Source organism: Helicoverpa zea, chromosome 16 (genome assembly GCF_022581195.2).
Source record: "Helicoverpa zea isolate HzStark_Cry1AcR chromosome 16, ilHelZeax1.1, whole genome shotgun sequence".
NCBI classification, from domain to species: Eukaryota; Metazoa; Arthropoda; class Insecta; order Lepidoptera; family Noctuidae; genus Helicoverpa; species Helicoverpa zea.
Genome location: NC_061467.1, coordinates 3,301,622 through 3,327,714, shown reverse-complemented (window position 1 = coordinate 3,327,714; position 26,093 = coordinate 3,301,622). Strand labels below are relative to the sequence as shown.

Below are 26,093 nucleotides of genomic sequence, written 5' to 3'. Positions count from 1 at the left end.
AAATAATTGTAATATAATTATGTTTAAAGTTAGTTATTGAAAATGAGACAAAAATGATAATACAATAGTAATGTTTTCATTTTAGCAGAAAAAATAGCAACACAATTCAAAATGTCAACTTGATCTGATCTGAAACGAAATGATCAAAAATTTTAATTTTATTTATATTTATCGGAAAGTGTTTTTCCTCTGAAAAAATGAATGTAACTTTGATCAGCCTAGAAGCTTTGATATGTAAGTATTTATTTTCGATACTGGATCGTGTTTATAAAGTTTGAACTACTTTACGACTGTGTTTGTTATTCGTTTGCTTAGTAAAAGCTACACACGAATCTCTGCCATGTCCGGATGCTGCGGCGTTGGAGGCGTTTTGCGCGGTGATGCGGGACTCTGCGGAGGGCCCGCAGCTGGCGGCGCAGGCCCTGGCAGCCCGCATACACACGCCAAACGCCCGAGAAGCTCTGCTCGCCCTGTCAATGCTAGATCGCTGTATGCGACGTTGCGATGCCGGTTTTCACGCTGAAGTCGGCAAATTTCGCTTCCTCAATGAAATGATTAAGTTAGTTTCACCTAAATATTTTGCTGATCGAACATCACCTGAAGTACGGACTAGGGTAAGACATTTTTCTTATACACTTTCTTTTTATAATGCTTTCACATACTTTTTTAAGTAACTTACAAATTAGTGTATAGCCTTTTGCACAGAGCATCTTTTCTTGATGAATAACTTAGGTAGGCTAGTGTATATTCAAATATTTTGACCAATCAATAAATAAGTATTATTTATACAAAAATATATATTTGCCCTTTTTTAATCACATGCCTATTAAAAGGTACAAAGGGTTTTTAAAATTCTTTTTCCTCAATTGAATTCTTGAGTTATTTATTTTGTAACGTAAGTAAGTATAACAATTCCTTCCTCATAAAAAATATATATTATTTTAGGTACTACAGCTGCTTCACGCATGGTCTATCGAGTATCCAAAGGAAACCAAATTTAAGGTTGCATATGACATGCTTAAGAATCAGGGTGTGGTGAAGGAAACTCCTCCACCATTACCCCCTGAAGACGTGGTACCTCCTCGGAGTAGGGCCAAGAATGCCATATTTGAAGATGAAGAAAAGTCCAAGTTGCTGCAAAAGTTATTACAAAGCAAGAAACCAGAAGATCTTCAACATGCAAATAGACTCATCAAAACTATGGTCAGAGAAGTAAGTGTATTTTGCTCAGCAGTACTATTAACAGTTAATTTATGTTTAATGATTAACTATTATTTAAAAATTAAGTTTGCAGCATGTCATGAATCTTTATTGAACTTGCCAGATTTATTATCAGAACACAATTCCATTTTCTTTTCAGCAGAACAGGTATTTTAAAATTACACATATTTTCTAAAGAAACCTAAAAATATTTTGAGTCTCACTCTGTCTTATTTTGTTCATTGATTTCATTGTTGAGATTATTAAAAACGTCAGCTATACATAGCCTTAACAATAGAGCAATGGATTAAGATTGTGTATAATATTCTCCATTCTATCTAAAGAAGCTAGCTCACGTAACTTCGTAAGTCCAATGTTAAAGTCTAATAATAATGTCTTTTAAATCTAACTGTTCCATTCAACTCTCAGGAAGAACGACGGAACGAGGAAAGTAGCCGTCGCGCCCAAGAAGTCGGAAACGCGTTAGACAGCGCAGAACTCCTCCGAGAACTCCTCGCTAACGCTGAAGACGCTTCTCCCGAAGAGGAGCAGCTCATCCACGAGCTGCACGTGTCGTGCGGAGCCCTGCGGCTGGCGCTGCAACGCCTGGCCGCCTCCGAGACACAGCCGGACAGTCTCAGTGAGTGGACCGGTTTGTCACTTCCAGTCATTATCATTGTGATGTGTAGTGTTTGTTTGTTTTTATCTACCATTGCTTTTGATTGGTGTACATTTTATTTATTTTTTGTTTAAAAATACCAAGAATTTGTGGCCTGTAGTTTCATAACAGAATATCCATTTGCATAATTTTTGGATGAAAACGTACTTTTGACGTGCCTGCATGACTTTGTTTATTTTGGTACAATATAGTCTTGAAGCAACTAGATTATATGGAACCCACAAGTTATCTGCAATGCTGATTCCTTCTGTTTTCGTAGATTATAATATACATAGTAAGTGAGCCATACATTTGATTACAGCGTGAAAAACAACTTGCCTCCGCACTACTCTATAAACATCATTGTACTTATAAAGTTAGTTAAAAAATATCAAATTTATCTTGAGCAGTCAGTTATCATTATGTTCTAGCCAGTGATTGGACAAGCTATTATTTTCCTGTTTAGTTACAGTATCGGAAATACCAACGTTGTACCGTGAATTAATTAATCCAGTGGTTTACACATGTATAACAAGTTCACACTGCATGGCAAATGTGTCGCTGATAAATATAATCTTGCTATCTAGAATTCTCAAAGCTACATGATAAAGTAGCTGTTTTATTAATAGATTATAAAACAAGCAATGAATTTGGTTGCGTATTTTTTGTGAAATCGAATCTTATCGCCATATTATTAAATACCGTTTTTGGTAATTTTATAAATATTATTTGATAAAGTGCTTCATGTTTACATATTTTTTCTCAATGTATGTATAAGTAGCGAATTTAAGTCATCACCAAGCCACTGTACTGTCAATTAAGCCTTTATAATAATTATTTATGTTAACCTTTCTAGATGACATCCTACATGCCAGCGAAGTTCTAGACGATGTCTTCGAGAAATATGACGCATACAGCAAGTTTAAGAAGGACAAGAAGAAAAAAACAACTTCTCAAGCATCAAGTACTGACCAAGCTGAGACATCTAACAGTGATAGTTTGTTAGACTTTGCGGGTAACGTGGGTAAAGGAGATGATACTACAGTGAAGAGCCTGGCCTCTAGGAACACGGCTATTGATGAGCTGGGTGATATATTTTCGACTGGAAGCGATTCTAATATCGTGGAGCCGTTGAAACCTGTTAGCTTAATGCCCAGTGGTAAGAACTTTTCTAAATCTTGACTTATTTCATTCAAACGTAACTCTACCTGTAGGACAAAATAGTTTGACCTTAAGATGAAGTAACTAAAATTTAAATATGAATAGTTTTGTTACAGCTGATGTCATGGACTAGTCCCGTTAGTGCAAGAGACGAGTTAAGAAATAATTTAGTATGAAAACTATTTTACCCACAGCAATTAATTTAAAATTTATTTTTACAGAAGATGTAGATCTTTTAGGAGAGAAAACAAATAAAGCGGAAGGTTGGAACGAATTGGACTCGCTCGGCGAACAACTGATAAAGCAGTCATTACCCGATCACGTTAAACGACGTGAAAACTTTAATAGGTACATAATCATTGAATTACATATACTTGACACTTGTACTTTTTTAATTAGATAAAAAATTCAAGGAATAACTTATATTTTTTGTTTCAGTAAAACATCAAAGAAAATTCCAATGAACGCATTAGCATCACCCAAACACGATCTCACACCGTCTACAAACGGTGCCCTATTTGACCTAGACTTCTTTACCAAAAAGCCAGAGGAAACCAAACCAACTGAACTACCCAAACTGACAAACAAACCATCTTCACCCCCCGATGACGTCATAGTAGACATCACAGACGGACCCAGCACTTCTAATGTTAATGTTACAAATTCGACTGATTCCCCTATAGACAACATATTGGATTTAAGTATAACATTAGATGAAGCCAAATGTAAGAACACTTCTCCCACGGAAAGTGTCGAATCTAATTCTTTAGAGGAGAAGAGAGAGAAGACTAAAAGTGAAGTGAAACCGTTGACTGATATAGATGTTTCATTGGCTAACGTGACTCCGGGCAACGTGCCTCCAATGACGATATTCGAAGAGGAGAATGGACTTACAGTAGTGTTACACTTTTGTAAAGACAAGCCGAGGCCTGATGTAAACGTTATTGTGATATCGACGACAAACAAAAATAAGAAACCTATACTAGATTTTAGGTTTCAAGGTGTGGTTCCTAAGGTGAGTATAATCTATATCTATACTAATATTATAAAGCTGAAGAGTTTGTTTGTTTGTTTGAACGCGCTAATCTCAAGAACTACTGGACCGATTTGAAAAATTCTTTCAGTGTTAGATAGCCCATTTATCGAGGAAGGCTATAGGCTACTTTTTATCCGGGTTCGTGCCGTGGTTCCTACGGGATGCGGGTGAAACCGCTGACAGAAGCTAGTATAAATATAATCTTTAAAATTATTTTTTTTATGCCTGACACAGTGATTAATGTTTTCAATGCACTGTTCTTAGCTTAAATCCGACAGTTGTACTGGGGCTGCAAATTACACTAACTTATGCCATGTATTTGTGCATATATTTTTTGCTTTTCCTAGCGAATGTTTGCACAGCGAAAGCTTTAATATTTCCTATCTCTAACGTCCATTTTCACTACAAAATAAACTGTGTAACTTATTTTAAAACATATTTTTATATTCCAGTGTTGCAAAGTACGTCTACTGACGCCGTCTGGCACGTCGTTACCGCAATACAACCCGTTCCTGCCGCCGCCGGCGCTCACACAAGTGATGCTGATTGCCCGGCCGGCATCCAGGCCTCGTGTCGATCTGCGCTTCGTCATCTCCTATACCTGCGACGACGACGCCTGCTCAGAGATAGGCGACGTCACTGACCTACCCCTAGACCATGTATAGTACCCCATAAGCCCCATATACTACTTAACTATGTGCTGATTCTGATAGCTTCATTATCATTTACCGCTTATGTAAACGTGGTATATGCTCACGTGATGGCAACAGTAAGATAATTCTTGTTCAATTCAAACAATATGAAAGTGTATTCGTAATACGAGAATATTGACTGTCACGTGCCAACTGATTCAGTAAATATATATTATATATTTACTTATTATTACTTATTGATTTAATTGATGAAAGCATCAGCGTTACAGTCACATGGGCAGGTGATAATATTTAATTTTGGGACTGAGTGAGATATATATTTTATCGTGCAATTGAATGTATAATTGTTTCTAGTCGAGATTTTATTATTGAAATGTAATTATGTATGTATCGGAAAAGCATTTATTTAACATTCCAATATTTTGTGACTGTATGTAATTATTGTCTTATCCTTTATACTTATGTTGTGGATTATACAAAAGGTGAAATCATAAAAAAGTCGTTAACATTGCGTGTACAGTGTTTACTTTGTAAAGCTGTAGTTAGCACAGTATTATATTAGAATACATATTTGTATTGAAGACGTACTTATGTTGCAATTGTATGTACAATTATTAGGATAATGTTTGAGTTTATTTTCCGCGTGAACAACAAAGGACAACTACCGGTTCAAACATAATGACGACACCTCGAACCACTCGACCATTTTAGAGCGTATATGCGTGTCAAAAGCCGCTGTGTGAAAGCGCTCTCATATACCTTCTTGTGCAATATAATCGCCGAATAAATACGATTTATTTTATGTTTGAAAGATCTGATCAATGTTTTTTTACCTTTCGTCAGCTTAAACTAAGCTTCAAAGTGTAATATAGAAAACTTAATCTTTTTTTGTGATCGGCACTAATATCTTATTTATTAAAAGAAATAAAACTGCATTTATAAATAGTATGAATGTTTTAATTTACAAAATTAACTACATTTATAACAAATTCATTTACACAATAAATGCATCCAGGAGGTAATGTTAAATTTATCGTGATTTTTTGACCCCATTTTTTTTTACTGATGAAGCACGCACGAGATTCGAGTACATTTTCGAATAATTGGAGATAACAGATTGAACTCCAGAGAGCTTACGTGCATACAATTCACGCGAACAAGAGCTTATACTTATTTACAAATATACAAAAACTACTTCTAAATTACAACCTAAAGTTCGTGACTCGTCTCCTTACATTAATTCAGTACAAAAGGAACATAGAATTGATCATTGTCATCTGTATTCATTAGTGCGATCTTACTACATGGGTAAGGCCCAAATTGTACTAAAGCGCACAGAAGGTTTTAAAGAACCAAAAATAATTTCTCCACTCACGTGTTCACTTCGCTTTCGTGTATTTTGGGTCTAACCCGGCACTGATAAATGCTAATGGCACTTACACTATTTTATTTATATATCTGTACATACTTAAAATAACCATTCATAAAAAGCAACAAAATAGTTGGAAAAATATTTCAGTATTCTTATAGTACTTCTTTTAGCATTCATAGTAAGTCTATACAGCTTGATCCCTGAAGGCGAGTGCAGTGATGGCCTTCTGATGCCCACAGTACTCTCTCTCGAGGGTACCCTTCTCTACATCCCATAGACGCGCGTAGCTATCCGATGAACCTGCACGCGAAAAAAAATTGATTATTTTTTTCTTATATTGCGTACTTCTTGAGATAATTCCCTGTGTGTGTTATTTTATTGTATTGTTTTGCTTGGCTTGATGGTCAAACATTCTATTCTATGTGTTCTGTTGCATGCGCAGACGCTCGAGAGACGACAACGCTTGTAAAACGACAGTGGTATAAATGAAATCGGCCTAAATTGTTAGTTTTTATAATGATACAAGTCAAAACTTACCAGTAAAGAGATATCGCGAGTCGATGCTAAAGGCAGCATCCCACACCCACCGCTGCGTGTCGTTGCGCAGCTCCCGGAGCAGCGACCAGTCCTTAGTGCGCCACACCTTCGCCGAACAGTCGCCTGATGTCGTCACCAACATACTGAACACATTAACAGGACAAACATTTATGTATTGAAAAACTATAGATAGCTATTTGTGTTAGTATACACTATAATAGCTACTTACGTGGAATCAAGGCTGAATTTGCACCTTAGAGCATATTTGGTATGAGCGACAATATGCTTCAAAGGTACTGGGTGTGGCGCCGCTCCCCCCAGAGACCAGACGTAGCAGTTTCCTTTGTTATTGACCGCCGCCATCATCTTGCCTTCCGGGTCGATCGCTATGTCCTGGATCGACGCCTCGGCTTCTGGAATCTGTTGCAACATGCAGTTGTGTAAAAAAGGGGATTTTCTTAAAAAAGATTCACTACAGAAAATGTCGATCGTTTTTTCGACTTTTGATTTTTATTTCTCTTGTAACTAATTTATTTATACTGTATGACAGCATTTAAGGTAAGATTGTCCCATTTTAAGCTGAAAGACTAGAGATTTTAACCAACCCCAATTCTAACACCATAACATGTCTGTCTGTATACCACCAAGTTTCTAATGTGTGAAATATTCTTCAAATTTTAAATGACTGACTCACCAACTGCTCATTCTGATCAGTCCGGAGGTCCCACATATGTATGATGCCACTCTGGTCTCCCACCATTATCATTGTCTGGTCGGGATGCAGCATCACTGCATTCACTGGGGCTTGCACTTGGAATATCTTTGTACAGCGGAACTGTGGTGCGGCTCTGAGGAATTAATTTATATGATACTGGTTAAAGATTCAAAGTTACTTGAACACAACTTTTTATGGAAGGGTTTGGATTCAGATCAGACTATTCATGTATTATAGTTCGGCCATTCAGAGAATGCGTTCCTGACACGTCGCGATTGAACTGACGACGTAACTACATTCATTGATTATTGATATAATAATGTTGTTTTAATGCTCCTCAATTGTTAAAACGGTAAACAACCAGCAAAAATATTTTAATCGTAACTGCAACGCCATTGCAAAGTTACGTCGTCAGTTCAATCGCGACGTGTCAGGAACGCATTCTCTGAATGGCCGAACTATAACATTAAACATAATGTACAAATAGTTGTTCTTAAGAGTAAGCGAAAAACTAATATTTTACCTTGGGTCCCATATCCTAGCTGTCCAGTCTTCACCACCAGTGTACATCCACAGGTCATTTTTCTAAATAAACAAACAGCAGCAATAAAAGCCACATATATTTTATTTTAGAATTATCTACATAATTACTGGTTTACGCACTGACTTTCTAAATTGGTTCAAATCAAACCAGAGAACTCACTTGAAATCCAACTCTAGAGACATTCTTGGTGATGCCTTCGAAGTTGACGACAGGGTCGGGGTTGGCGCTGGCCAGGTCGTACATGCGGATATGTTGGTACCCGCACGCCGCCACCATCTGACCAGTGGGGGATATCTCCAGGCCATTCACTTGCTGTAATCAACATTACACGCTATTTATACTTAAACCAACATATTTATAATGTGATGTTAGAACCACAAGACATTTTATAGTTTCTAGAATTGCATGTTATGATATGAAATCTCACGGAATCAGGGTGCTGCATAGTCCGCAAACAGACGCCGCTGTGCGCCTGCCACAGCTTGATAGTGTGGTCATAGCCGCCCGTGACCAGCGCCACCGCTGACCCGCCACCACCGCTGCCGTCCCCCGACATCCCTGCAAACAAACCTCTATTATCAGCTAAATTATCACATTGTTTATTATAATGTCATTTTAACCTCAAATACCTTTGAAATTTTGATAACAAAAACAACTCTTGTTATTTAGGAAGCTTCTATAATGCTTAATAGAATTAAATTCTTGATATAACTAACTCTCTGAATAATGTAGGTACTGAAATAATCTATTTATTTATTTCAATTCGAACATAATATCAGACAACAACAATTTGAACAATTAAAATATGACTTTGACACAATTGACACTTGATTGACAATGGTTAGATTGATCAATTTTATCAAGGCGTATTTGATAAAAAATACCTTATTTCTGCTACTTCCACAACATTAAAAAATCGTTACAAATAGTTTATTAACCAAAGAATGTAGGCACTTAAAATCTTATAATATAGAACGGTTCATTTGATTACCACATTTTTGACAAAATAAGCGCTGAAACGAACGCACGCATGGTATCGTATCAAATTGATAGGAGACGCTATGTCAATGGAGACGCGCGAGACGCTTGCTTTGTAATGACGTAGGCAGATTGACATATTTATAATTAGCGCTAAGTTCTGATTGGCTCATTGCATGATTGGAATATAGGTAGTATTTTAGAAAAATATATGTAATCAGTGCTTTAATTATTGATTGATATCATACACCTAGCTGGTTCAAGTCTTCAGATAATGGAAAACTCGATACTTAACTAGGTATAGCAGTACATACCGTATTTTTTTGTAAGATACCTATCTGTGTTATTGATTTCTGCACTGTATTGATTTGGCATTACTGAAGTACATAATCAAACTGATAACAATGGGTAGTGGAAACGCCTATTGTAGATACCTATGAATCAAGTTCTTGTTTTGCAAACAAAACAATCTGACAATACCTACGAATCTTAACATTATAGAGGTCACAAAATATCATCGATGCGTTCTCACGCTTACGTGGCACATCCTAGGATCGAACATCCTTTGCAGTTTGCCACGCGGTGTCACGTGCATTCGCTGTTGTATGGCGAACTTTGGCCAAATCTTTCAATAATAAACTGATGTAATTAAATAAAAAATAGGTATTTGGAAGTAGCGATAGAATGTAGAAATAGGTTAGAGATAGAAGAAATGCAAAATAAGAATGAAAAGACAAATTGAAAAATAGAATATTTTATATGAAATTACTTTATTGAACATGTAAAATCCGTATTGACATGAGGAATGCTAATTCTCATTTACAAAATAACACAAATGTAAAATTTGAGAGACAAATCACATCGAAAACCTACCTATTAACTAACTAAAAATACAACATACACATCAATTTCCTAAGTGGGATCTTAGCTTAGAGTTTGGTACCATTATCAGCATTGAAATTTACAATGAGAAGAGGTAGGTTTAATTAACAATAAGCCGCCACATACGTTCATGAAATAGTCTCTAATTTTACATGTTGGTATAGTTTGACCAAAACTTCTATGTCCAAAATTAATGCACACAACTTATTAATACACAGTAAATTAAAATTATGGTATATTTAAATCAAAGCACAGCTTCAACATAAATATGTATGTTATACAGCAAATCAGGTAATATTGCAGACATACTAGTTTTGATGAAACCAGTCACATCTTACAAGTGAGCATCCAGTAGTCACAGCGAACTTAACGAGGGAGGGCTAACTGTACAATTCCCCGGTGTATACATGCTAACACTTAAACATTATTTTTTTTTTGAGGCTTAGAAACCTAGACCCTAGCCAGCGGCAGAACTTTCCAAACTCTGCAATTCTCTTACATACATCTATCATTACTATTAATACTACAAAACATAAGTAGTAGATAAACAATACACTGAAACATCAACAAATTTCATGTGTAAACCAAAATTATTGTTACAATGCATCAGAAACATGAGCCAAAAATTTGTAAAATTCAACTCTGTAAAAAATTATTAAAAAAATGTGAAATGTCATACAGACTTTGGAAAGTCAGTCCCATTTTACTTTGTAATAAATTAAGTCCAAGTAAATTATTCAATATGAACAGTAATGTCGTATATGTTGGGAGATCATTCGCTTTCCTCTTCCTCCTCCTCACCCTCGTCATCTTCAGACTCTTCCTTCTTTTTCTTGGATTTCTAGAAAAAAACTTGAATTAGTGACTTTTCATAAACAAACAAACAGCTCGAGAAGCGTCGCTACGTGGACAGTATACTTACAGCGGGTGCTGCCTTCTTGCCCTTCTTTCCTCGCTTTTGTGCCTTCTTGCCGCCGCCCTCGCCACCACCACCGTTGGCGTTGTATGACTCGAGGTCTTTTGCGTACTGCTCCTTGGCCTTAGCGGCTTTCTCCTCCCACTCCTACAGAAAATAATAGATTAAATAACGGCGTCAAATAGACAAAGGCAATACGTTACGGGTGAAATATTACGTACAGTCTTGTCTTTCATCGACTTCCAAATCTCTCCTCCCTTTTTAGCAATGTCGGTGACTTTCATGCCGGGGTTCTCCGACTTGATCTGTTCTCTGGCACTGTTCAGCCATAGCATATAAGCTGACATGGGACGCTTAGGCTTGTCCGTCATTTTAACTTTTTTCCTGCAACCAAACAAAGAAAATTATTGTAAAATATAGAGAAAATGCATGGCAACAGGTTATGCGGGCCACGCTTTGAAGAATCTGATAGCTAGCTAGCCTTCGCACTGCATATATGGCACAGTAGGGCGGCGTTTTGGCGGGAAACACGCTAACGCGTCTTTCTGGTAATAAATATGTAACCCGTTATTGATTACAAGAAAAACTAGCTTTAAATGACACGAATTGCAATAAAAATCATAATACCACACAGTTATTAACGAAAATAGTTATCTCCCCGTACAACGAGTTCACTGTCCTAGGCTTGGGTCGAAAGAGCCATTTTGTTTTCACGGATTGTGTTGAAAATACGCAATAACTAAAGATGACCTAATTATCAAATAATCCAATGACTATTTAGCTAAAACTTGTGGAAGAACTGTTCCAGTACCTTAATAGTAAAGATCCGAGAAATTAATTATTGAAATAAGGCGTCCTTCCCATACCCACGCGTACTAAGGAAAGTACTACGAAGCCTATAGCCATGTTTGAATGCGAATTCCAACGTGGAATGAAAATTATTTCAATGAATCCGCCCGTAAGAAACACGAATACACTTATTAAAACACTTTACTTTGATTGGAAAAATAATTGTACTTACCTGATGGCAAAAATTTTGAAATTATTTTTGAACTGGTGCACAACCAAACTATAGACGTAGAGAACCAGAAGAAAATGTATGGAGCTCGAAGCAAATGTTCCCAGAGCAAGCTAGCTTGGGGTCGACTCGCGTCGGTACTACAGCGCCATCTACGTCGAACGTGATTGGCCGGAGAATACGATTCTACCAACAGCACGGCAAATGCAAGGCATCGTGTACTACGTATATCCGTGACGTATCGATTGCCTCATTCATATAAATTTATACCTTATTCCTGTGTAATAAGAACCATATTCTATTTAGCGTAATGGGCTAGAACATTTGCTTCAGAAATTTATTTCGCCTTATTTCGATAGTTTTATGCATATAAATGGGTTGAATTTAGGTTTTTAAGATCAGAAAACTTACACTAAAGATTTTTTATAACTACACTACATATACTTACAAAAGAAGTATATCAAAAAATGACCCAGTCCACTCAACACAAGACTCCTATCGAAATGTACTCGCGCCCTATTTCAAATGCCGCCAACGTTATTTCGAAAACGTAAAAAGCGCGGTAAACGTTAGCGGGAAAGGGACGCCAATAAAACATAGCGCTTGAATGGCAGCACGTTTGTTTACGATTTGATATTTCGTAGGAACTTGGGAAATAGTTTTTATTTCAAAGATATAAGGGTGTGCTGTCCTTAGTTCTTAAGGTCATATACCTAAAATACATTCTTGAACAAGATGGTATTGAACTTCGAATGACTTACATCGACATTATATGAGTACCCAATAAACTGTCGTACTGTTCCTTCGTTTGTGTTGTTTTCCTATTTAACTAAGTAGTAATTAGGTAATTAATTAAATAGCTAGGTAGGCATCTACTTACTTAGGTAAAGGGTATTGAAAATACCAGGGGCCCGATTCTCCTAATTTTACTTAAGCAACATACGATTCACGTTCGACTGCGATCCAATCCCGACTCGATTACGATTGAAACGCATTCCGCTATTTTTTCTATGAAATAAACGTTTTTATCCTTTTCTGTCATTCAATAATGAATCATTTTGTCTGCAAATGATTAACTATTGCAATATGATTGTAGAGCAAACTACCGTATAGACCAAAATCACCAAAATAGCAGACTAATCGCAAACCAATCGAATGTCGTTGGAATACGATTGGTCTTATATTAGTAGCAGAATGCCCGATATGGTCAAAACTGCTATTGCGATCATATTGCGATTCGATTTCTATTCGATTTTGACATTATTAACTTAGGAGAATCGGGCCCCAGATACGGTTAAAACTGTTTCAACTGGTTCAATTTCTATTCAATTTTGACATTATTAACTTAGGAGAATCGGGCCCAGGGTTTGAAAGTTTGCTTGCCCGAAACGAAACGGACATGGATATGGAAATTGGGGACTGGGGATGGCTTGCTTAAGAAAGTACAGAAGGTTCACACAGGTAGTACATTTTATCCAACGTAAGTATCTGCAGCATTTCAGACAATCTTCGAACACACACAGAAATTAAATTTAATCTTAACTAGAAATTAAATTTAAGCCAGTGTAATTTTTGTGTGTCCGCCAAGCACAAATTACCTACCTATTTATGATTAGTTGATCTAAGCTGGTAAGGGCCATTGGTAAAGTTTCATTAAAATAAGTTCAGTAAGTAGCTTTAGCGCTACCATTGGAACATCTTTGGCAGTCGTTCCTACGGGGCAGTCAAACCAGAAAGTCATATAACCACTCTTACCAACTGAGACCTCCTGAAGGTCAGTTGGGCAGTCGCACCTTGTAAAACACTGATACCGACATCCTACTAATTTTACTAAAGCTACATACGATCCACATCCGACTGAAATCCAATCACCACTCAATTACGTTTGAAGCGTATGTGGCATTCCACTATTTTTTCTTTTAAATAAACGTTTTATCCGTTTCTGTGATTCAATAATGAATCATATTGTCTGCAAATTATTTGCGATTGCAATATGATTGTAGAGCAAACAACCATATATGTAGACCAAATGGCAGACCAATCGCAAGCCAATCGAATGTCATTGGAATACCATTGGTCTTATATTAGTAGCAGAATGTCCGCTAAGGTGGTTAAAACTGCTATTGCGATTCAATTTCTATTCAATTTTGACATTATTAACTTAGCAGAATCGGGCCCCAGGGATTGACTGGAAGCCGACCTCATCACACCATATTTGGGAAAAGGCTAGGCAGATGATAAGTAGATTTAGCGTCTTGTTTGACAGAGCTTTGGACAGTTTTAAACTGTTTACCTAGGTACCTACTTAGGTAATATAATGTTACCAACCTAGGTTTACCTAGGTACCTACCAAAGTCAATTGTACTTACCTATCAAACCGACTGTACATAGGTAGGTAGGTGATTATGGCGTAGATACGGCAGGGGCCCGATTCTCCTAATTTTACATAAGCAACATACGATTCACATTCGACTGCGATCCAATCCCGACTCGATTACGATTGAAGTGTATGTGGCATTACGCTATTTTTTCTTTGAAATAAGCGTTTTTATCCTTTTCTGTCATTCAATAATGAATCATTTTGTCTGCAAATGATTTTTATGATTGTAGAGCAAACTACTGTATAGACCAAAATCACCAAAATAGCAGACCAATCGAATGTCGTTGAAATACGATTGGTCTTATATTAGTAGCAGAATGCCCGATATGGTTAAAACTGCTATTGCGATCATATTGCGATTAGATTTTGACATTATTAACTTAGGAGAATCGGGCCCCAGGCAGTCCTTGCGCACTAGTGATGACTACCGCTCGCCGTCAGCGGCCTACCGGTATTCGGTATTTGCATTGTACATACTAACTAGGTAATCTACAGAATTTTAAGGCGTGAGCGATGTTAATAACACATCGCTAAGACATCAATAATGGTGTTTGTTGAATTTTGAAGCCAACTTTGCCTGAATTTAGGAAATATCATAAGCCTCAGTAATAAAATAATTAGAGACCTTCCTAAAAACCTAATTCTTAAATTGAAACACAAATATAATACATTCTTTCTGTGAATGCTTAACGATAATAGTATCAAGATGGTCCTTTCGAAATCGTACTGAGTCAGCCATATAACATGGAAGAGCGGAAATACAAGCGTGGCCTCTCTGTTCCTCACAGTGTAATATTCGATACGGATCAGGTTTTACTGGTTTTTGTGACACGCGACGCTCAAGTTGTTTACGCGTTGTGGCTTGGCATGCGTCCTCCATTACCTATACAAGATACAAATGCATTTTCCCCTTTAGCTAATATTATATTCTTAGCTAGATTATTATAAATCTCGCTTATTGTCGGTACCATGCATCTAGGGGACCGACATAATAAAATTACCTTTACACTGCGACAGAGAATTCAATAGATAACCAACCCTATTAATAGAGTTTGTCATGACATGAGAACATTTTTTTAGGTCCTTGCCTTACCTTGCACCGTTCTCACGTACTAGTGACGACCGTTACAAGGTCCTCCATATATCAATTAAATGCCATTTGTTTCTTTTGTTTGTAAGTAGCAATCGCGAAGGGTTCGTTTCTTGTCATGTTCTTAATAGGTACTTAGTGGTCGTTAGTTCATTGCCTATAACTGCAACATTATCTTTACAAACTGATAAGTAAAATATGACTATCGCTTAATTATTTATTAGCGAGCCGATTCTGTAATAGTTAAAAACAAAATATCGAGCAATTAAGTGTTCAAAAGAATTACGTAATTGTAAATTCAGCCGTAGTTTATTTAAGCGAATAAAATGCATGCTTTTACGAATGCCGTAAATATTGCATTATGATCAATACGAATCGGAATATATTCATAACTAAAATGCAAGAATGCATCATAAAGGCGGAGACACGTGTTGATATCAAGTTATCAATGTGCTGACCGATTAAACGAGCGCCAACTGAAAGTCTGTTTGACCTGTTATACCGCTTGATAAGTCTCTTATTTCAACGCGATAAGCACTTTTGAATGTAGGCACAAGGCGGTGCAATTTAGTTAGATTTTTATAACATCGATTTTAATGTCCTAATAAATATTATTTATTACGTTTTCCTGTGAAACTAGTATAAATAAATGAGTTTTCCTCAATGTCCTTGTTTACAGAAAACAGCAGTTCAATTAAATTCGAATAAAAATAGATTAATTTCGTAAACCGCCAGCCATTTCATAGACATGCCTCAATTTTATAGCTGCCTACAGATGAAAGTTAAAACTACATATTGCTCGACACTCATTATAAAATATTCGGCAGTAACATTTTTTTACCCTAACTTAGTGCGAACCGCTCGTCGCTATTCTTGGGAACCACCCGGGAAGCACAATAGCCGTGCTTATAAAAAAAGGCGGCAATACGGTTCCTCGGTTCGACACAGCCCCATACTTTCGTAGTTGGGTTTAGAAAGGCGCATTTTTGTTACTTTTTGTATAGGCCGCTTAGGGGAACAGAATGCAAGCGATGTTACCGGCTTACCTTCTACTAACGGTTGTAGTTAGTTTGTGAACAATTTGACTTTGTTCTAAATTATATTATTGATGTTATTCAAAGAAATGATAATTATGAAGTAGGTAAAGTTAAAACTTTTTTAAATACAATAGATTCCTCCTAACCTGATATTTTTTGTCGATTTTGTAGTTAGAATAAATCAAAGAAAAAGCACCAAGTAAAAATATAATCTTATAATAAAAATACCATAAACTAACAAATTACAACTAACTGGGGCTTACAATACACATCGCAGGTAATACGAATTTAAGACAATTACAAATGATCTTACGAATATATTTACATTTACTTATTCATCAAGGATTTGTTTTCACATAACACACATTAATTACGAATCACACATCAATTGAATTGGAAAATACATAATACAAATAATATCACATACATTGTGTTTCTTAGGACTTATGGCAATTCTAATAACAAATAAGGGAGGGAAGATGCAAGACTGCGCAAGCGCATACATGGACATATTTAGAAATTACGTGTTTTATAAATGATATAATAATGCGGTGGAAATAATGGCTTCACTTTATATTGCCTCTTGAGTTTCAAAATTAACTTCACTTGATATCGCGATCGCATTCAAGGCCGTCTTTATTTCGATCGCGTAATAAACAATTTATAATAATTTGATTACAGATTGGTCCTATTCGTTACTTTGCAGAAACGTTTTTTTTTTTCAGTTAAACCTATCAGTACGGATTCGGGATTATTGATGACAAATACGTATGTTAGTGTCATTTAACAATTAGTATGAAATATTTCGCTAGTACAAGATCCACTGTACATATAAGTATTACAAATCTGCATGTAAAAACCTTCACTCAAAAGAAATAACAAAAAAAAAATGTATCAGTTCTTGGGTATAAGAATCAAATCAAAGCTCATTCAACATTCTATGGTCAAATCCCCCATGAAATGTCAACACCGTGGGAAATAACGAGAGATAATCTTGATAAAGTTAACTAGTACAGTAATAACTACAGCAGAACATAATTTTATTTAGTAAGTACATTGTGGTTTCAATCGCTACCGCTTCCACTCTCGTCCCCGGACCCGCCCGAAGAGGCTTCTGCTTCTGATGACGAACTCTTTGCTTTCTCCTTCTTTGAGTCTTTGCTCTAGAAAAGAAAATTATGACGTGAGTATAATGTCTATGATGTTTAACCAATAAGTTTTTTATATAATCCAACTGTAGATATATCCAAACTAAATAATTATCATACTAATAGGAAGCTTCTTTAAAATAGTGTCTTGAGCATAATAAATGAAAGTGAATTCACAGAAGAAACTGGTTTAGGCTATAGCCTAACTAAACCATTTTGGGCTTACTACAAAAACTTAAACATCTGTTTTACACTTGTCTAAAAAAAATTGTGGCTGCAAAATGAACCATATGTCAACGTCATACTCTGACATTCTTTTAGACAAGTCTTACACTGACGTTTAAAAGTTTTTGTGGTAAAACGGTTTACATTCTATTTACAAATAAAGCTTAGCAAACTATGTGGCTACCAATTCACGATCTTCAATAGATAAAATTATTAAATAACAATTTTACACAAAAAAATGTTGCATCATTTAATATAGCTCAGACAATGCATAACGCTTTTTTATCATTGGCTTGTTATAACAATGACGCGGTAATGCAGTTGATAAAAATCTACGTTTACTATTAGGATCAGTTGCGCGTGACCGCGGACCACGAGTCTCGTGTGTAGTAAGCAAACTGTTCGTTACACAACCTCTTTATTCATGAATTAACGAGCCATTTGAATTATGACTTTCATTCAATCTTTTTTTTTGTCAGAATTTGACGCTTTAGTAATGAAATGTCTTTGTATGGACGGCCGGAATAATTATAACTTATATATAAGGTTGTTCTAAAGCAAAAATAATGTGCACATCATTCATACTGCTAAAAAGTAATATCGATAGTATTAGGAACATTATCATACAATATGCACACATACTTATCAATTATTTTACAAAAACGTTCCAAAAGTTCAATAAAAAGCCATTTCGACTGGATTTTTATGTTCCATGAATTGCGGCTAAATAAGACTCAACTTACATCTTTAGTATCCTTTTTCTTCTTATCCTTCTCCTTATCGGAATCAGAAGAGCTATCATCATCTTCGATATACTCTTTGCTGGTAAACTTCCCGCCACTGCCCGCGCCGGCGTTGGCAGTCTTCGCCTTCTTACTAGCAGAAGGTGCTTTACTCTTCTTCTCTGCGGCTTTACGTTCCTTCTCCGCTTGTTTTTTCTTCTGTTTGAATTCATCGGCAGCGCCGCTGTCTTTGTATTTCTTCATCGCTATGTTGTATTCTTCTTTCGATTTGGCGGCTTTCTCTTCCCATTCCTGTTAATCAAAAGTTGTATTTCGTTAGATGTATAATTTAATAAACTTCAAAGAGAAATAACAGTATCAACAGATTTTAATTTCCTCCTTTGTGCTGAAATTGGTAAAATAATATGAGAATTAGTACATTACGGTGATGCAGGTCAAAAATATATTGTAACTTTTTTTCGAAACCATGCTAGTTCAAATAGGCCAATATTGCTAACTGAAACGCATACGAGAAATGCGCCTAAATGGTATAGTAGCGCATCAATTCAGCTTAGACGAGCTACATAATTTCTATATTATAAAAAAGCCAATACATACAGATTTATCCTTCAGATCCCTCCACAGTTCTCCTCCCTTCTTAGCGATCTCGGTGACCTTGATCCCGGGGTTGGCGTCGACGATGCCCTTCCTGTTCTCGTTGAGCCACAGCATGAAAGCGGTGGCGGGACGTTTGGGTGCATTCACGTCCTTCTCGCGTTTTTTAGATTTCTCCTTGCGTTTGCGTGGGGCTTCCGACTGAAAATTAAATATAAGAATTAGTATTATTTAATCCACTTGTTACAAAAAATGTCATAGTGCCTTGTCATAACTTATATTAGGGTAAACTATTGTAACTATGAAGAGTTGGTACGTGACTATTTCAGTGGTCCTCAAACTAGGTAAGTATAAGGCAATGGAATCCGGGAAGATTACTATTACCTTATTTGGACGTAGTTATGCAGAAACGTTCCAACCCACAAGTCACCCGAAATCGAGTTATTGTGATTGAACAGCCTAAAATTTAGCATATGGTTATCTAAACTCAATATAATTCAACAATAAAACCTCTAGTACCTTTACTAGTTAGAATAAAAAAGAATACAACTGAAACGCGTAAATGCTTATATCTCAAATTCAAGTTTAATTTGAGATATAAGCATTTACGCGTACAGTGGGTTGGAACGTTTCTGCATAACTACGTCCATTTGTAAAACAAAAAAGTTTTTATAATTTGTAAAGTCTACTGTTATTCTTGACTGTGTTTACAACACAGGCAGTTTACATAATATTGAATTGAATATCTTCACATTGAGTAAAGCTAATTGATATAGATAATGTACTTACAATAGTAATAGCTTTCTTGGGCTTGTCCTTCTTCTTCTTTTCCTTCTTAGCATCGTCGTCCGACGCAGCTGACGCATCGGAATCCTCTGATGATGACGGGTTTGTGTCGTATCTAGACGGAACAAAACATTATGTTAATGGGGAAAAAATATAACCGTATCTACCCGTAATAATAGGATTGATAACAGAGAGAGAAAAAAGGCAAGTAATAATATCGATACTTTTTCCAACTGGGATATAATTTTCAATGAATGCATTTATGAGATGAGACAAACAGAAGAGAAATATAAATAATTCACGGTTTTTCACGTGCCGACAAGAACGTATATTTTTCTCCGCAGTTCCTTCTATATCTATACTAATATTATAAAGCTGAAGAGTTTGTTTGTTTGTTTGAACGCGCTAATCTCAGGAACTACTGGTCTGATTTGAAAATTTCTTTCAGTGTTAGATAGCCCATTTATCGAGGAAGGCTATAGGCTACTTTTTATCCCGGTACGGGAAGTAGTTTCCACGGGATGCGGGTGAAACCGCTGGCAGAAGTTAGTTCTTAGTAAAGTCGCTATTAAATTCCCTTCACAGATTTGAAAAAGAGCGGAGATAATTTTGTCAATAAAATTTTTGCTACATATACAGAACAGAATGGAGGAAAAAAGGCCATGTACAAAGTATGTTATGCCTCTTAAAAGGCACGAAAACTTAAAAAGAAAATACGATCTTACTTTGTCGCGGGACAAAACCCGACAACGAACGGGGAACGCCGTGAAGCGTGAACGCGAACGCGCGAAACCTACACATGCGTTCCGCGGCTTTCGCGGCCTTTCGCGCCGCCAGTGTAGAGCGCGCTTTACAATTGAAATCGTAGTAGCAACAAAAACAGAACAATGTGTACTAACTCCTCAGCCACATCGCTCTCCTTGGCCTTGTCGGGGTTGAAGTCCTCGTCCGTGCTCTCGTCGTCGGAGTCGGCGGAGTCGCGCTCCTTGGCCTCCGCCTTCACGCGCTCCAGGTACGCGTCCGGCTCCTTCTCCGTGTCCGAGTCGCCGAAGTCGTCGTCGTACAGCGCCTTGTCCTGGGGGTGGAAAGTGTATATCAGTTCTATGTATGGAAGAGTTAACGCGGACATGGTACATAAAAGGCCTACGGAGGAACATGATGTGTTTTAGTCAGTAAGAGTCTGACACTCCCTCACGCTGTTAAACCACAGGAAGAGGAGTCATTTGATGATTGCCAATCAAGAAAAATGCGGTATGGCTGTATGTTTATATACCTAGTATATCTTGAATACTAATAACTGATTGAAGGTGTAGGAAAACATCTCGAGGAAACTAGGAGTCTAAAATCCTCAACATAGATTGAGCAAGCGTGGTGATTACCACCTAATTCTTCTCAGTGTTGAGGAGATATTATGTGCCTAGCATTAGGATGATACAGTCTGATGAATACGTTTATTTATATAAAAAAAAAATAAGAGGATATGAAGGTGGTCATATTTTTTTACAACATGTAGATACTTAAACAACATAGTCTAAAGCCGTATACAGTAGTACATAGGAAAAAAAAAAAGTTGATAGCAGGTGCTGATTTACCAGCTCTTATCGATGGTGGTTCATTGTGGTAACTGTTATATTTGCTTCCCTTGCTTCATATGTAACTATTTCTTTAGAACTCAAAATACTGCAACAGTAAAAAAATACTATTTTGAAAAAGCTTACATTCTTGCCGGTGTTCTTGACGTGCAGTTTCTTGGAGGTGATGTAGTCGAAGAGCTTGTCGTACTCGCCCTTCTCGATGCTGCTGAACGTGTGGATGCTGCCCTGCTTCAGCTCGATCTCGAAGTCGAACGACCTGGAGTTATATGAACACATAAGTATGCACTGAACAATACAACAGTTTGAAAAAAGAAGAAATATTGAATCACCCAAAGTCATTCGGGATAAGGGCAGGACGACGATGAAGACTAAGATAAATAATGTATTAATCTTCTTAAAAGAAGGGCTTTTCTGAAATTCTTATTGGGAAACCAAATAAAATACATTTAGGTCAGAGTACGGCAGTTTTCCAATAGGTGACAGTCTAACTAGAATACACGTTCATTCTTATTCCAATGAGGATCTTGTTCGAATTATAGATACTCATTGAGATTTCTAATTGAAATAAAAGCAGGTACTATGCCACTGCTGCCATGTCTGCAGTTTTGTTGTAAAGCTTGCTTTCCGCGTGTAAATAACTCTTTGTAAAATTATAATAATAATGGCGTCCACGGCGGCTATTATTGAAATTAATGCTATGTAATTAATCTGTGTGATAATTTACGCATCACTGCTAGACCAACAACAAATGAATACAATATCAACTTACTTGGTAGAAGAAGCGCCTCCTCTCGCGAAGTTGACGGAGGCGATCTCTTCGAAGCGGATGTGCACGGGCGGCTTGTGCACGTAGATGAAGCCTTTCTCCAAGGGGTACAGGTAGCCAGCCGCTGCTTTGTATGAACATGCGATAGCTGGGGTCTTGTGGTGACTGGAAATGTTTTAAAATTGCTTAGTTAGTTTTAAAATCTGCGTTATTTTATTAGCTGTAATGCTAATAGTGAATTAATTGAATTAATTTCAAAAAAAAAAAACAGAACATAATATTGAAAAACGAAAGTTTTTATGGATGGATGTTTTGGTCCTTGCAAAACTACTCGATTGCTTTTGATGAAACTCGGCAGTAATGTACAGACAGACAGGCTATTTTTTACGTACACAACCAAGTACGTAAGGATTGTGTTAATAAAGGATTGAGTAGCATTCAGTAAGACTATTACTTGCGTGAATTCAAGACCATAAAAAATACTTACCCTAAGAAGTCTCCTGGGCCTGTAACTCTTCTGTTAATGATGACCTTCATAATTTTGGCGAGCACCTCGTAAGTAGGCCCAGACAGTTCCTTGCTTATCTTCCCTTCGTATTTCTCTTTTAATTCTTCTCTGTAATACGCAACAAAATTGAGATTAGTTACTAGTTCTCGCCAAATTTTTTGTTAAAAAGGTAGATTTGACAGATATGTCACATGCGCGTAATTGACCTAGGAATTTAGTTTTACGAAAATTGTGTCACTCGTACTCATGGCATGGTGCCTTTATAGCAGCTATAATCAAGTGATTTTGTGTTAATGTTAATGTTATTGGTGTGTAAACCGTTTTAACATAACATAATAAATAAATAAAAGTGATATTCTTCTGTCTTCTGTGATTGTATGTACATGCCAAGTTTTAATTATTTACATGTATTAAGTGAATGGTAACTCGGATCCATAGATATTAGACAGAAGCTAGATACCAAACTTGACATGTAAAACAATAAAAGTCACTTTATTAGGTAACTAATTTATAAATAATCAATACCACTTACTCAGTAAAAGGCAGTTCCAAACTGGTTTCCTCTTCAATACCGAACAGGAGTACCAAGTAATGATACCTGGTCTGACCCTGTTTGATGGGTGGGTCAAGAGACACCACGAAGAACATCTGCCGAGTGTCCTTGTGAGGCAACAGGAATAGACGTAAGACTGTCGACATCGGTATCTTGTAGTCAAACGTCTTACCGTGGAGTTGGAAGAATGTCTGGAACACTTTGATGTCGTAGCGACCACTGTGGGAGGAAATTGCAAAGAGTTATATTAGAAGTTTGTAAAAATAAGATAATAGGAATGTTTGAACATTATGCAGATTAGGCGTCTCAATGTACGCGCACTTGGTTGCGCAGCGGAAGTCGGTACCTTACCGAGTGTTCAAGTTTATCTGCGGTTTGTAGCTATTGAACCATCTTTCCTGTGTACACATCTATTGGAACGTAAATCCGTAAAAAAAAAGTCCGTAAATAACTTTACAAGAGCTGATCAAACTCGCGTTCTTAGGATTGTACAGAATTGAAAGCCTGTAATTATAGCAGTGCCAATAGCACTTTGCACTTTAGGCAAACAGCAAGAACCCCATTGATCTTTCTTTACAAATTCATATGTTTTCAAACCTAGATGTGATAATCAAACGTACCGAGGCGTGAGACACTGTAGCTCCCTAAAGATGGCGATGGCGTCACCGGAGACGGAAATGACGCTGGCTTTGTTCATGACTTGCTGGTGGAACGCCTCGACTGCGTCCATGTCGCCTCCCACTTCACTTGTTGGGATGTGGAAGCGCATCTCCATGAGGGATACTGGTGTGTCGTCATTCTGTGGAAAAAAGATTTTGTACCATTAGAATCAGTCTTAGTGGATGAATGGTTTTTGATGTAACATGGGTTTGGAAAATGGCTACTAATTTTATGCTTATATGAAACTCAGATAAATAAACACGAAACTTTGTTTTGTTAACGTGTGATGTGGGATGGTTAACAACAGATAAAAGTAATAATGTTGTGCAAGACTGTTTAACAAAAATGCAGACACAATTTCAGATAATTTTTATGCTTTTTTTTGTCATCATTCATATTACTGATTACTAGCTCGTTTCCTGGGGGTTCACTTGCATCTACTACAACTACTTCTGTGACCCACACAAAATATAGCCTATGTCACCCAGGGATAAAGAATCTACACAGTTTTACATTATTCTTTCACTTTTTATCTGAGCAGTAGTAGCAGCAGTAGTTTCCTAGCTCATAGTGAGCTGTTTTGCTCCTCCTCCGAGCCTTTTTCCCAATCATGTTGGGGTTGGCTTCCAGTCTAACCGGATTCAGCTGAGTACCAGTGCTTTACAAGAAGCGACTGCCTATCTGACCTCCTCAACCCAGTTACCCGGGCAACCCGATACCCCTTGGTTATGCATGCACCTTAACTCAATAGTAATAAGTACGATTTTCCTATAAAACTGTTACCACTGACCTGAAGTTGACTGTACATATGTTTCAATACATAGTGAATAATAGTGGTGTTGCATAACATTATGTAAATATGTATATATTCAACTATCCCAAATAGTTGAGTTAAAATAAATACTTTAGGATAGATTACTTAAAATTAATGAGAACTTAATACCCATTATTACCTGATGGAACTCCAGAGTGACTTCATTCTTGCCAGTATTACATTGTGATACATAGTGCAGCGGGATTTCAAAGGCAGTGTTAGTGCCAACATTGAAGCTCAATACTGCTCCATTAAACTTAGCCGTGCCCCAGTTCCAGCCCTTCAGAGACAGCTCCTTCTCTAACATGTCTTTATTGTAGTTAGTTTTGAAGAACTTTGCTACTTTCTCTTGTTCCTGAAATCATTATAATAATTCATAAGACTTTTTACCCTTGTACGAGTCAAATGTGTTGTTCAGGAATATATTGATTTATATGGTTACTTCTAATGCAATAAATACCTTGTTGAACAAGTCTATACTTGTTTTTTTTTAACTTTTTTTTAATATTCAAGTTGACATTTACTGTGATACACAACCTTTAAGGAATTAAACTTAGACTAAAGAAAGACCCAATGTTATTGTTTAATTCAATGATAGAACTTACCCCTTCCTTGAAGCCTCCATATCTGTGTAATGTGCCATTCTTCAAGAACACTCTCAAGCCCCAAGATCCAATGAACTTCTGGAAGTTAACCAATTCTATCTCGTTAGCAGGAATCTGTTCCACCTTGCCAGTCTTGCTGTTCTTAAACACTATGTTCTGGTCCGTCATCTTCAACCTCCCAGGAACCTGGAATATATAACAACAACATTTGTGAAACAATAGTTTTACAAAGAAACAATAAGCAAAAATTGTCGGGATGAACAATACCATTGCGCCTTTGATCTCAGCTTGCACATCATTATATTCGAGAAATTCCATTTTAAGAGTCTCGCCAAGATCACTAAAGGATACAAAAGTTTTAATAACAACTGAAAAACGTGCTCAGTCTCAGTAAATCCACGCGCTAAATTTTGTATGGAAAAATTAGCGGCATGAAACGACCGATCAAACAGCGAAACAACAAATCTGACATTAATGACAGGAACTGTAGTGATGTAGTGTAGTGTAGTGTAGTGTCGTCAAAAAGAAGACTGAACTACAAAAAAAGATATCGGAAAATTATATCGTTTTGTTTGTGTGGATGATATAGATTGTGACTAAATTAGATCAACGCTCGATTTTTTAAATAATTTAAACACCCACAGAGAATTCATCTTACATGATTTTCTTAAACTTATTTTATACTTCCCACGAAAGCTAAATATTCTTGCATGGATTCGATTGGGTGCAACCCAACGCTGAGATTCCCGCACCAAAAGACTAAGATCCTCTCGTCTGTGGCGGCCATTTTGCGCGATTCGGCGCATCTGTGTCAGCACTTCGTGGGTGGTCCGCGCGATACCGGCGCGTGTATTTAAAATTACAATATCTCAAAAGTCTTAATAAAAGCTTATATAAAGCTTATATCTTTGAAATCGCA

General features: G+C 36.8%; 4 protein-coding genes across 7 annotated transcripts; 1 reads left to right on the top strand and 3 right to left on the bottom strand.

The window, feature by feature from the left end:
* The first annotated feature begins 82 nt into the window (after positions 1 to 82).
* LOC124637614 (ADP-ribosylation factor-binding protein GGA2) lies at positions 83 to 5,654 on the top strand. 2 transcript variants are annotated; one of them, XM_047174211.1, is made up of 8 exons: positions 83 to 234; positions 316 to 614; positions 946 to 1,212; positions 1,630 to 1,840; positions 2,715 to 3,017; positions 3,241 to 3,367; positions 3,458 to 4,034; positions 4,508 to 5,654. In XM_047174211.1, exons 1-8 carry the CDS (start codon positions 198 to 200, stop codon positions 4,718 to 4,720), a joined length of 2,034 nt encoding a protein of 677 aa, XP_047030167.1. In that variant the 5' UTR covers positions 83 to 197; the 3' UTR covers positions 4,721 to 5,654. The 2 variants fall into 2 exon arrangements, with proteins under 2 accessions (XP_047030167.1, XP_047030166.1); XM_047174210.1 differs by having other exon boundaries at positions 1,630 to 1,852.
* On the bottom strand, positions 5,648 to 8,779 carry LOC124637615 (target of rapamycin complex subunit lst8). 3 transcript variants are annotated; one of them, XM_047174214.1, is made up of 8 exons: positions 8,761 to 8,779; positions 8,304 to 8,434; positions 8,036 to 8,188; positions 7,856 to 7,917; positions 7,312 to 7,465; positions 6,847 to 7,037; positions 6,618 to 6,760; positions 5,648 to 6,380 (listed from the first exon to the last, which is right to left on the bottom strand). In XM_047174214.1, exons 2-8 carry the CDS (start codon positions 8,430 to 8,432, stop codon positions 6,265 to 6,267), a joined length of 948 nt encoding a protein of 315 aa, XP_047030170.1. In that variant the 5' UTR covers positions 8,433 to 8,434; positions 8,761 to 8,779; the 3' UTR covers positions 5,648 to 6,264. The 3 variants fall into 3 exon arrangements, with proteins under 3 accessions (XP_047030170.1, XP_047030169.1, XP_047030168.1); XM_047174213.1 differs by lacking the exon at positions 8,761 to 8,779 and adding an exon at positions 8,506 to 8,684 and having other exon boundaries at positions 8,304 to 8,448; XM_047174212.1 differs by lacking the exon at positions 8,761 to 8,779 and adding an exon at positions 8,506 to 8,684.
* An 813-nt stretch (positions 8,780 to 9,592) lies between these two features.
* LOC124637619 (high mobility group protein D-like) lies at positions 9,593 to 11,826 on the bottom strand. Its single transcript, XM_047174218.1, has 4 exons — positions 11,674 to 11,826; positions 10,874 to 11,036; positions 10,659 to 10,799; positions 9,593 to 10,577 (listed from the first exon to the last, which is right to left on the bottom strand). Exons 2-4 carry the CDS (start codon positions 11,021 to 11,023, stop codon positions 10,509 to 10,511), a joined length of 360 nt encoding a protein of 119 aa, XP_047030174.1. The 5' UTR covers positions 11,024 to 11,036; positions 11,674 to 11,826; the 3' UTR covers positions 9,593 to 10,508.
* Positions 11,827 to 16,377: 4,551 nt separating this feature from the next.
* On the bottom strand, positions 16,378 to 25,647 carry LOC124637373 (FACT complex subunit Ssrp1). The gene is made up of 13 exons (XM_047173782.1): positions 25,442 to 25,647; positions 25,175 to 25,360; positions 24,709 to 24,924; positions 23,716 to 23,894; positions 23,075 to 23,314; positions 22,522 to 22,650; positions 22,038 to 22,199; positions 21,392 to 21,524; positions 20,573 to 20,748; positions 19,677 to 19,788; positions 18,891 to 19,088; positions 18,294 to 18,584; positions 16,378 to 17,340 (listed from the first exon to the last, which is right to left on the bottom strand). Exons 1-13 carry the CDS (start codon positions 25,490 to 25,492, stop codon positions 17,242 to 17,244), a joined length of 2,172 nt encoding a protein of 723 aa, XP_047029738.1. The 5' UTR covers positions 25,493 to 25,647; the 3' UTR covers positions 16,378 to 17,241.
* Positions 25,648 to 26,093: the final 446 nt, after the last annotated feature.